The following is a 13350-nucleotide window of genomic DNA, read 5'->3' on the forward strand; positions in this document are numbered from 1 at the left end:
TATATATTTGTATTTATATATATATCTATATATATATATATATTTGTATTTATATATATATCTATATATATATATATATTTATATATATATATATTTATATATATATATATATATATATATATATATATATATTTATATATATATATATATATATATATATATATATATATATATATATATATATATATATATATATATATATTTATATATATATATATTATATATATATATTTATATATATATATATATATATATATATTTATATATATGTATTTATATATATATTACCGGTAATGGTATTACAACAAAAGAATGAATGAATCCTCAATATTATGTAAATAGAGGAAATTATCTGTAATATAATATGTGACAATTATTCAGTTGCCATAATAAAACTCAGAGTTTCAGATATCGGGGCGGAAATCTTCTCCCGCGTCTTGTCAGTTATGAAGACAATCAAAAAATGCTATGAAAAGGAAATTACTATGTAAATGACTGTTATTAAGACAAACAAAAGAGCTATTAGAATGACCATTAAAGTGAAAAAACTTGAAGGGGAGAAAGTAAAAAGCTAAAATCACTCACAGAATTTTCAAAATGTGTTCATATTGAATTAGCATTTGTCAAATTCAAGTTTGGAAGGCAACACCCATCATGGGGTGTCTGTTTTCATTGATGCATTTCTGAAATCTTGTCTGGCTCAAGTCCATACCATTTATGTGTCCGTACCATACGTGGCACCCCCCCCCCCCACTGGTCTCCTATTCATTAGTGTACTTTGTGTACAAAGTGCATTCACCCAACATAAGATTGTGTTATGGGTGGGAACAGCGTGATTTCGGTGAATGTTGAAGTGGCACCGAAACTCATGCTGAATTGCTGACAGACTCGTTATTCTCCACATAACTGTTGTAGGCAAGCACACGATGCTCTATTGTTCACAGCACCATGGCTTCACCTGAAAAGGTAAATAACACCAAGACACCACCGACTGAATGGTACTTATCAGACATATGCCCCTCCCCTGGGACTGAGTAATAGCCATTTCAAAAATGTCTGTCCTCTTTGCGCCACCCTAAGTATATTTTCCTTTATTTCTGTTGTTTTTACTAAAAGCTGATATTTCTTCCAATTTGAAAAACGTTTCTCTTTTTGTTTTCTTCTCCTACAATAACCCTGAGTTGGTGTTTATGCAAGTTTACTTTCTAATTGATAATTTTTTGTTCAAATACATCACTTGGGTGTTTTTGACTTTATATCAGTCTGTGCGTTTGTTTTCATATTTTGTATTAAAGCATTAATCATTTTACTTTTTTGTTTACCAATTCCGCTGTTTTGTCTTTTTTTTTTTCTTCTTCATCCCAATATCTTGACTGACATATCTGCCTTGCATCCAGAATTCCTATTTCCACAGCAATCAACTGAAAGATATATATATAAAAGCAAACCTCTGCTCCTGTGTCTTGCAAGTTGCTAAACCTCATTTAATAACACCGTGTGTATTGGTATCCTTTTTTTTTTTTCTATATCTCTCCCTCAGGCTTTCATGTCAATGTTTCAAATCCTGACCCAAAAGGGCTGGATTGAAGTTATGCATATAACAATGTGGAAAACTGGAAAAGTAGCACCCCTTGTTGCCATCTATTTCATATTCTACCACCTTTTTGTAACGTTGGTGAGTACATGGTTGGTTAGTTTCCCTTGGTAGAATATGGCGATATGTTTTGGTTTATTTTTTATTTTATTTTTCATTTTTGTTTTATTTTTTCATATTTATTTTATACATACATATTACTGTGTGTGTTTATAAATATTGGTGATTTTATTTTTATTTAAGTAGTTGTTTTTGTCTTTTTTCTATATTTTAAATGGCTTATTTTGTGAAAATTAGTTATTATAGTGTAAGTGCTAGATTTATGGTAAACAGCATGTGGTCAAATGATTAGTGTGTTGGGCTTATAATCATAAGATCACATGTTCAATACCTTGGCCAGGTGATACACTGTGACCCTGAACAAGGCATTTCATTTCACTTTATTCCTGTCTAATTAATTGAAAATTAGTACCAGCTATTTTCTTTTTTGATAAACTTTGATAGTTAAGAGTTTTTAGTTTTCTTGTCACTAAATACTGTCTTTAGTTTCATTGTGGTCTAAACCAGTGTTCCACAAACAATATGCCACAGTATATTGGTGTGGCATGAGACGATACTAGGTATGTCACAGTGTAAACTGAATATAATTTTTTCCACTGTACTTTTAGTTTAGGTGTGCTGCCGAATTATGAAAGAAATGTGCCGCAAGTGAAGAAAGGTAGTGGAACACTGGTCTAAATAGGCAAGGAGGCTTACAAAGTCATTTGTGATCCAGAAATATATATATATATATATATATATATATATATATATATATATATACATACATACATACAGAAGGTGAAGAGCTATTGAACACAGTGCACAACACTGAGAAACCAAACAAAAAGATGGTACTTTCTGCCAGCTCTGTCAATAAACATGCCGCAAATTTCATAAATCTAGTAAAAAAAAAACAAGAAAAAAAGGAAACAACAAATTGTAGCTGTCGCTTGAGACTGAACATGACTTGGTCACATGTACAGTGCTTTCACAAACTGCTTCAGGTATAGTTGAAAGTAGACAGTCATCCTCTCATCTCTACTCTTAACCTAGCAAAACAATACAGCTATAACAGTGTGTATTTAGCACTATATTACCCAGTGTATTCTTTCTGGAATATTTTAATGGTAATGTTGGATCTGAGGGAGATATTACTGCTATTTCTAGTAGGTTGATTGGTGAAGATGTTGTAGACTAGTGATTCATATTGATACTGAAGTCACTGATTTTAACTTTTTCCATCAAACATGGAAACATGGCACAAAAGTTTAATGAGTTGACTGTTTCAGAAACTCATCTCAGACAGTTGCTAATTGGCATACCAGCATACTGTTTCAACTGGGTGCTAATTAAAGCTCTTCAAGTATGCCTATATTTGTAAGAAGATAAATGCTATGTTGCTTCTTTGATATTTCATTGAGTTAAGTCCTGCTCTCCATAAGAACATTGAAATATATGTAGGAAAAATTACTTTACAAGAAAGTAATTAGAAAATAAAAAACAGTATATGATATATACATGCACAAACATTTGCTGAACCAACATAAAAGAAAGGATACACCAATGGTGATAAACCTTGATCCATGCCTCTACGTTTCCTAATATTTATAGCATGTTTACTCCTGTTCAGATTTTCTGATCTGTCAGGACATTTTTGTATGTGATGGCTTATATCATCTTACTACAATCCATTGCTTTCAATTTGAATATTCTTGGTGTAATGCAAATATTTGATCTGTAGCTCTGGACTAAATCATCATTTTGTTCATTGTGTTCAGTCCATGGTTCAACACTAAACCCTGCTTTATTTGATGTCTTTTTGATATTATTTTATCCATGGTTCAATGCTAAAAAGAAATCACTTTGTAGTATATTGTTAATCTTCTTGATGTCAAAACTTAATGGTCAACACTAAAAATCACTTTGTAGTGGCTTGTTAGTAATGCCAAAACCATGGATTAATACTAAAATATCTTTTGTAATGTGTTCTCTTGTTCATGTTGTCCAAACCATGTATTTATGCTACAAGTTTGTGATACTGTCAGTCACCTCACCACAATCACTGATTTCCATTGGATTGCATTTTAGCATGTTTGTGTTGTTCATCTTCTGCCCATGGAATTACACACAAATATTCATGTATGATTCATGGCTCCCATTAATCTCTTTGTTATCGGATTTATGTTTGAACTACACTTGCCTTTGTTTCAGTTAATTTTGAAATGAATGAAGAATCTAGTAAAATAACTTTGTCATTACTAAGCCGGAACATAAATTAACATGAAAGTTAATTTATGGAAAGTTTGAATGTATATCACTTTAAAGTTTGGGTCATAGAACTAAAGGCAATCTCAGATGGGTTGGTGTCAAGGGTGAAACTATATTTGACGTAATTGGTTCTGTTTATTTGTGAATCTATACTAGATCACATTGTGTGATTACAAGGACTGTTGGTTGGTGAAATCGATAGCACAGTGGACAAAATGCCTTGCTATATTTAGTCACTGCACTTTGCATTCTTGGTTCAAATCCTGTTGGCATCAACATTGCCTTTCATCTTTGCAGGCTTTACTAAAATAAAGTGAATCTAGTGACCATTCCCACCAAAATTTGGAAACTATGCCTATGTTAGAAACCATCATTATTGTTCTTTGAATTCATGGATTTATATTAAAACCTCACTTAGCAATATTTTACTCAGCTAGCTGTGGCCATGCTGGGGTGCCACCGTATTCTTTTATTTTTGTTTTCTGATCCATGGAGAAAGCAATTTGAGGTTTTGCTGCTTTTTCATTTTATTCTTAGGACTAACTTAATTAAGAGCTCGTTAATCTCTAATTTTCATTGATATTCTAGACAAAAACCTTGCTAACAAACTACTTAGGTTAAACAAAGATTAAGATTATTTCACTAAGAAGGTGGAAACAGCATGATTTTGGAATGTTTTATTTTTTCTTTTTCATAACTTTTGCTTGTTTTTTTTTTCTTTTTATTATATTTTCTTATGAGATGTCTTATATTTATATATTATTTTATTGAACTTATTGTGTATAACTTTCTTTATATGATCTTTGTTACTAACCAATTCTTATAGTTAGTAATTCTGTATTAAATATCATGACTTCGCCATTTTAATGTTATTTCAAACTTGATCCACTAATGCATGTGCTCTGAGTTTTTTTTATTATTTAAATAATCAGCATCATTTAGATCACACTTTATGGCTATTTTAATATTATTTAATAGTCTTTTAAATACTGCTATTGTTGTGGTTGTTTTTGAATTTTTGTCCAATTATTTCCCTAAATAAAACTGAAAAATCTCATACTGCCTGTATTAATATAACACTTACTCAAACCTCCCATCTGTTTTAATACACTCAGATATTTAGAACCTATATCTCTAAGATATAGGCTCTACATCACACATAGGTTCTAAGATCGACACCACCCATAGGATCTACATAAGTTGTTAGATTTACATCACACATAGGTTCATACATAGGTTCTAAGATCTACCTGACACCCTAAAATCCTTAACCCTGTAGCATTTAAACCAGTCATATCCAGCCAAAATATTCTTCCTGTTTTATGTTGAAACTGGCCAGATGCAGTCTCTCACCCCTGTCCAACAATGTTAGTCTAAAAAATATACGGTCACACAATCGAAATCTCAGTCACAAGATGATGCAGGATAAATTCAAAACAATGTGAATGAAGAAGTGTTACATTTGACAGAATAATCTGAATGCTAAAAGGTTAAGTTGTGCAAAATCCTATAATATTTACTGTATGCCTTATAACAACCATACCCTTTTCCTTATAAAATATATCTTTGTATCCAACCATGTTTAATCTGGACATAAGTTCTCTCTACAAATTAGCTTGATCAAGCATTTTAGATTCCTGGTTTTAACCAAGAATGAAGAACTTCTCCAACGTTAACATGCCATTAAGGAAAAGAACAGGCTTATTGTCCGGAGATAAGAGGAGAGTTATGAGCCCAATGCAGTTCTCCAGCTTGTCACATCCTGCCAAACCATCCAACACATGCCAGCATGAAAAACAGACATGAGGATGTATATTTCATCTTCCTCATTTTACATCCACACCCATTACATTCTTGGAGTGGTTGGCATTAGGAAGGGCATCCTTCCATAGAAACCATGCTGAATCAGACTGGAGCCTGGGCAGTTCTCCGGCTTACCAGTTCCAGTAAAGCTGTCTAACTCATGCCAGCATGAAAAGCAGATGTTACATGATGATGATGAGGATGATGATGATTTACTGTTCATATGGATTAGATGGGTCATCATCGTTTGAGTCAGTGCCCTCCTAAGCATGGCTGAGGCACCATGCCCCACATGTTTCATTTTGACACGGTTTTTGCAGTGGTTGCCCTTCTTAACATCAACTACTTCTTGGCATGTTCAGGATGTATTTTATAACACTTACACTAGAGAAATTGTCATGTCCTTACCATGATAAAACTAATAGGACCTCTTGACTCAATGATATTTTCATTTGTTTCCCAATCCATTTTCGTGAGACAAATGAACAACACTGAGAACTCCTGCACAAACAAATGGATGTTGTTAGGGAGGAAAGAGATACAGCAAGAAGAACGAATGTTAAAAATTAAATTAGCAATAAAAAAAAATAATACACACACACACACTTATACATACATATATACATATTTGTGTGTGTGTGTGTATGTATGTGCGTATGTATATATATATATATATATATATATATATATATATATATGCATGCATATACACATACTTGTATTGGGATATTTCTGTGGACAATAGAGAGAAATTTTAAACTGCCTGCCCATTCACCAATAATTTATCAATAGTTCACTACCATAATACTTTGAAACTGCTACTTTCTATTTTGAAAGAAAGAAATTCTAAGATATTTACTGAATAAACACCATGAATGTTGTTACCATTTCTTAGCGTCAGACTGCTTTCATTGGTGGAAGCATTGTGTTCAGTTTCTAAGGGGAAAAAATGATGATCTATTTTACTTTCATTATAGATTGTAATCAGTTTGTTTGTTGCTGTTATTCTTGATAATTTGGAATTGGATGAAGACATTAAAAAGCTGAAGCAGGTGAGAAAGCTTTTTTTCTTTTGTAGTTATTCATATAAATATATAATCATCATCATCATCATCATCGTTTAACGTCCGCTTTCCATGCTAGCATGGGTTGGACGATTTGACTGAGGACTGGTGAAACCGGATGGCAACACCAGGCTCCAGTCTGATTTGGCAGAGTTTCTACAGCTGGATGCCCTTCCTAACGCCAACCACTCAGAGAGTGTAGTGGGTGCTTTTACGTGTCACCCGCACGTAATATGAACGCATATTCACACATTTACACCCCAAAACATTAGAGCAAGATGTGGTCCTCTGCGCAGCTGGATTCTACTGAACTATCCAGCCCATGCCAACATGGGAAACCCAGCATAAAATGACAATAACATGTCATGCACACACACACACACACTCATGATCAAACATATATATCATTTTTAATGATGGAACATGAAGTAAATAAAGCTATAAATTATAGCGTGTAAATATTGGGTTTAAAAAAAAAAACCTGGATGGGAGAAAGTCAAAAGTTTTATCTACTTTATATTCCCTCATTAAAAATGATTAATTTCACATCTCTTGAAGTTTCTAAATTCTTAACATATATCTTTAATCTTTTATTCTTTTACTTGTTTCAATCATTAGACTGCAGCCATGCTGGGGCACTGCCTTAAAGAACTTTATTTGAATGAATGTACCGCAGTCCTCTTTTTTTATGTCTGGCACTTATCTTATTGGTCTCTTTTACTGAACTGCTAAGTCATGGGGATGTAAGCACACCAACACCAGTTGTCAAGTGGTGGTGGAAGACACACACACACACAAACGATAGGCTTTTTTCAGTTTTCCTCTACCAAATCCACTCACAAGGCTTTGATCGGCCTGAGGCTATAGTAGAAGACACTTGCCCAAGGTGCCATGCAGTGGCACTGAACCTAGAACCATGTGGTTGGGAAGCAGTTCACTGCACTTGAGAAGGCTTGTCCATCTCAACAAAAGTGAGGTCCTAAAAGCATTGTTTATGTCAATACATTCACTAGGCCCCAACCAGGTACCAAATTTGTCCTCACCAAACTTTCCCCACTTTTCAGTTTCCTAACACCAATTGTTCCACTCTTCTAACCATAGCACTCTTCTTCTTCTTCTTTAATCCAATGAGAGCAGAGTATGCACATATTTCATCCCCCTTTATGCTACTTCCTCTCTCCCCGGGACCAGTTCCTTTTAAAATCCATTCTTCATTCTCAATATCATATCTTCCCATTTTATTTTCCACTGATCAACTCTTTGATCAGTTAGCAAACAAAATCCCTCATGCCATTTGCTGCTACTTGTGTAACACACTGATGCATCTTTGAAGACTGGGTCTTTGGATTCATTTTTTTATAATTCTGACAATAACATCTGTTAATTCCTGCCCTTTTTTTTGTTTTTGCAGCAGATAGTTTATGAGTGGCACAAACAGAAGTTTCTGTTTTGTTTTATTTTGTTTTGCAAGTGTGAGGTGCTAACTGTCTCAACCAATCTGTTTTTTCTTTAAATTTTTGTTTTTAAAGTTTATTAGCGAAGGAGGAGACAATGTTTGTAATTTCTTCTAATTCTCTCAAACTTGCAAAATCAACATGGTTTATGTTCAATCTGAATGTCTGTCTGGAGGAAATTTCAGAAGGATACAGATCTAGGGAAGAAGAACTGGACAAAGTGTTTAATTGAAGGATCTGAGGAGGAGGAGGAGGAGGAGGATACGTGTGTTGGTATATACCTGGAGAAAGTATGCAGCTTGAGAGGAGCAGAGGCTGTTGCAAGCTTCAGCAGCAGATGAAGGAGACAGTGAATGTCACTTAATGCATGTATCACCGTTATTAGTCCTGGCCTTCTTGTGGATATCATCAAGGGTGTCTGTGTGTGTCAGCAGCATTACTGCCCTGTAAATAGAACTCCAATGTAGGTCATATACTGCTGACCCAAATTTCAAGTTCAATAATTCAATTCTTTTCAACTCCTTTCAATCTATCATACTCTGTTATTTGGCATTGGAGATACTTGACTTGTTACAGTGTATGTAGGCAACCTGACTAATAGGTAACATCTACCACTACCACCATCCCTTTCTCTCTCTCTCTCTCTCTCTCTCTCTCTCTCTCTCTCTCTCTCTCTCTCTCTCTCTCTCTCTCTCTCTCTCTCTCTTGTCCCTCTTGCAATAGTGCATGTTGTTGTGGTAACTGATTGATCCCACCCTCCACCTTTCCCTTCACAGTTGAGTGATCCACATCAGCAAGTAAACATTTGTCTGTAAAAAATACTACTTGGTGCAAAATGTTAATGTTTCCAGGAATATCCACCACATCATACATAAGAAGTAATTTAGGCCAGCAAGGGAGTCTCTACATGGTTAATCCAACCGCTAGAAATAGTAGTTGAATCTGCCTGAAATTATATCATTTTCTTAAAAAAGAAAATTTACGTTGGATGATGTAGTCTTAAGTATATTATGTTTGAATGGAAAACAAAAAAATGGGGTGGTTATTGAACTAGGGCCTGACATTGGGCTAATCTGCAACCTACATATGCACCAACAAAAATGCCTCTATGTAGTTGCTTTGTCTGCTAGGATAGCAACCAAATCTCCATATTGTCTTTGAAATATGGGAAGCACATGTTTAATAATGTAGTTGTAGATACACAGTGGCTGAGGAAAGCAAGAAAAAGTTTCAAAATGTGTGGTCATGATTGGAATGCTTTTGATCATAGCCCTGCTTTATCAGGATTGACCTGGGGCTAAACAACCACATTAAGAAGTAATTCTTTTCAGAAGATAGATGTAGAAATATTGGCCAGTGGTGGGGATGGTGGTATTTAATTTTCTTTGTTGGTAAAAATTAAATAAATGTTGCAAAGTCTGACAATAATATCTGTATATTTGGAATACATTGTTTTCTTGTCGAGAAGAAAACTAACAAATGACATTCACTGTTGTAAGAAAGAAGTGGAGAAAAAGAAGAAAAAGAAAATAAATATCGTCAAAAGACATGAAGAGAAAAACATCATTAAGAATTAAATTTAATTAAAAGCAATTCATCTAATTAATTACAAAACATTGGGAAAATTGTGATTTTTTTTTCATTTTTTTTATTAAAAAATTTTTTTTTTTTTTTGATATCTGATCAAGAAAGAAAATTTTTAAAGATAATTTATTTATTGGAGCTGAGAGCAATTAGTGATAGCTGAAGTTCAGAGAGGGTAGGGGAAGTTGTATAGAGTGAGGTGAGGGTGTATGGTATTGATTGTTGTTGTTGGTGGGAGAAGATTGGATGGGGGTGAGTTATTCAACATGAAATGAAATTAAGAAACCCAATAGAAATGTGTGTGTGTGTGATGTTCAGTGTTAAAGAAACTTGTTTGCCAGATATGCCCACCCCCCATTGTTTTCTTTGCTTGACTTTACTCAAGGAAAATATTTGCCTTGTTTACAGTTACACAAGCACACACTATAAGAGGAGAAAAACATAACTATGATGGTACCTGTTGGTGTTTAGTCCCAAATCAACCCTAATCAAAAGATATTGCAATCATGACCATTTGTCTTTTACTTGTTTCAGTCATTAGACTGTGGCCATGCTGGGGTACCACCTTGAAGAATTTTTAGTCAAATGAATCAACTCCAGGACTTGTTTTTTTTTTTTAAGACTTGTACTTATTCTATCAGTGTCTTTTGCTGAACCACTCAGTTATAGGGATGTAAACACACCAACCCCAGTTGTCAAGCAGTGGTGGAGGACAAACAGACATGAAGACACACATGCACACACACACACACGCACACATATATATATACACAATGAGCTTCTTTCAGTTTCCATCTACCAATTCCATTCACAAGGTTTTTGTTAGCCCAAGGTGACACACAGTGGGACTGAACCCAGAACCATGTGTTTGGGAAATAAGCTTCTTACCACACAGTTACAGCTGCACCTATCACCTGATTAGGGTTATGTCTAGGACTACATTATCCTGTATGTCATTTCCTCATTTAAGATGATAATGGTGAGATGTAACTGCTATTTCTAACAAAGCAAGTTGAATGACCACATAGCAGCTCTTCTGTTTTGTTGCTGTTTGTTGATGATAATAATGACAGTGATTAATTTGTTGTTGTTGTTACTTTATATTATATTGAATTATATTACATTTGTGTTGCTACTTTTATAGTGTATTGTTTAGCTCAAAGATGTTAACTTTATAAACAAAACACTTAAACAGCTATTTTTCACCAACCAACACTTTCAATCAATTTTCATGTACGAAACATTGTCATCTGTTAGTTGTCATTAATTACAGTTAATTACATCTGTTTTAACTCATTAACAGCATCTCTTTTTCTTTGTTATTGTTGTTGACTTTATTCTTTCCTTTCTCCTTGCTTTGATTTTGTATTCAAATTTCAGTAAGTATCTTGTTTCATTCCTTCTCGGCAGCACAAAGCCCGGGAACAAATCGCTGACATACAGCAAAAGCTGCCCCTTCGCCTGCGCATCTTCACAAAGTTTTCGTAAGTTACAATTCTTTTCACTGTGACAAGTCACTTTTATTTAGAAGACTTGGATTATTCAACAGAAGTGTATAACTTTTTATATCCATAGTGTATTCCACTATAGGACTTCTTATAATGCATCAATATTATAATATTATAATATTATAATATTATAATATTATAATATTATAATATTATAATATTATAATATTATAATATTATTATAGAAGGTCTTTTCAGGCAACAAGCTGGCAGAATTGTTCGCAGCATTTTATCTGACTTTATGTTCTGAGTTCAGATGCTGCCACAGTCAACTTTGCCTTTCATCCTTTCGAGGTCGGTAAAATAAATACCAGTTGAGCACTGCGGTTGATGTAATTGCTCAAAATTGCTAGCCTTGTATCAAAATTTGAAACTAATATTATAAAAGCTTTTAAGCTATAGTACATCATTACATTGTTTGGTGTTATTCCATATGTGAAAATACTAATGAGAATGAAAAATCTGTTTAACCCTTTAGCATTCAGATTTCTTTGTCAAATGTATTGCTTATTTATTTACATTGTTTTGAATTAATCACACATTATCTTGTGGCGCCAAGATTTCTCTGTTAAGTGGTTGACATTAGGAAGGGCATCCAGCTGTAGAAACCATGCCACAAATGACAGCTGAAGTCTAGACAGCTCCATGTCGAAGTGTCCAACCCATGCCAGCTTGGAAAGTGGACATTAAATGATGATGATGTAACTATATTTTTAGAATGACATTGTAGGGTAGGTGTGAGAGGTTGAATCTGGTTAGTTTTAACATAAAACAGGTAGAATATTTCAGCCAGATATGGCTGGATTAAATGCTAAAGGGTTATGATGGTTCTGAGGCATTCATATTTAATCTTTCTCTTTATTTTACAGTGACCATCCACAGATGGTACGGCTGTATCGTATCCCTGGAGATTTCCTCCTGGCTGACATCCGAGAGAGTTTCATGCGTCAGTTTGTAAATGAAGAACATACAAGTGGGCTGAAAAACTTGGTTGTCGATAGACACAACTCTCATGACATGAGTTTGTTCATGAAGTCATCTCCCATGAGACTGATCAAATCTATGTCACATGCAGCACGGGGAGCCGGTATGATGGAGAAGAAAGCAGGGATACATTCTATAATGAGGTAGTCAAGTTCCTAAACTTCATTACTTCTGTTTTCTATCTAACTGTAAATATCCATTCCTTCAATTTAGACAGGTAATTATTTGTCACCATATATACGCAAACACGCACATGCACACATACACAGACATACATATGTTTGGATGTACAAAAACAGGATACAGAATACTCAATACATGCAGCAGAGTTTCATTAATTCAAATCACTGGTCATTCACTCTATTGCTGTTGTGGTTTTCTTGCCTGAATGAATGCATACACATAAGATACTCTGAGTAAAATCAAAGTGAGTCACCACTTTTCAATGAATATATTAGGTCATTCCATAAATAATGTGTTTTTTTTTATACTTATTTTATTTTTCAAAATTATGATCAACTTCTTTTTTAATCTAAAATATACTCTCCTTCATTTTCTACAATGTTCTTCCATCTATCAGGTAGACTTGCAAGGCCCTTCTTCCAAAATTCACTTGTCTGTGACAAAAAATACTCCTCCAGTACTGTTCTGACCTCATCTACAGAATTCATGTTTTTTCCATCCAAATAATTTTGAAGACTGCGCAATAAAGGATATTCAGATGGAGCAATGTCTAGCAAATATGGTTGGTGGGGCATCGTTTCCCATTCAAACTGCTCCAGCCTTTGGAATGTCATCCTCGCTGTATGTGGCCGAGCATTATCCTGATGGAAGAACACCTTTTGTCTTGAAGATGGTTGTTTTTCTTCTAGCGCTGACCATTCATCTATAAACATATTTTCTTTACACTCGTGAATGAATGTTCATCTTCTGAATGTTTTCAGGTTTTGTTTCTTTCTATATAGACCCTTGTATACTTACATGTATATGTATGTATGTTTATTTTATATATCAGACCCAAGTGTGTCTATTTGCATTATTATCTATC

The 13350-nt window shown here is 34.1% G+C and overlaps 1 protein-coding gene across 4 annotated transcripts in view; it reads left to right on the forward strand.

Annotated features, from left to right (window-relative positions):
* The window catches only part of LOC106875399 (sodium leak channel NALCN), a 77740-nt gene that overhangs the window by 32666 nt on the left and 31724 nt on the right, over positions 1 to 13350 (forward strand). For 2 of the 4 annotated variants that reach the window (XM_089337780.1, XM_089337781.1), the window contains exons 13-16: positions 1542 to 1676; positions 6686 to 6760; positions 11221 to 11294; positions 12188 to 12445. In XM_089337780.1, coding sequence (XP_089193906.1) covers positions 1542 to 1676; positions 6686 to 6760; positions 11221 to 11294; positions 12188 to 12445 — 542 coding nt within the window. The remainder of the gene's footprint in view (positions 1 to 1541; positions 1677 to 6685; positions 6761 to 11220; positions 11295 to 12187; positions 12446 to 13350) is intronic. The other 2 variants (XM_089337778.1, XM_089337779.1) reach the window with 1 other exon arrangement.

The sequence above is a fragment of the Octopus bimaculoides genome, chromosome 19 (genome assembly GCF_046866305.1).
Source record: "Octopus bimaculoides isolate indiv1 chromosome 19, ASM4686630v1, whole genome shotgun sequence".
Lineage (NCBI taxonomy): Eukaryota > Metazoa > Mollusca > Cephalopoda > Octopoda > Octopodidae > Octopus > Octopus bimaculoides.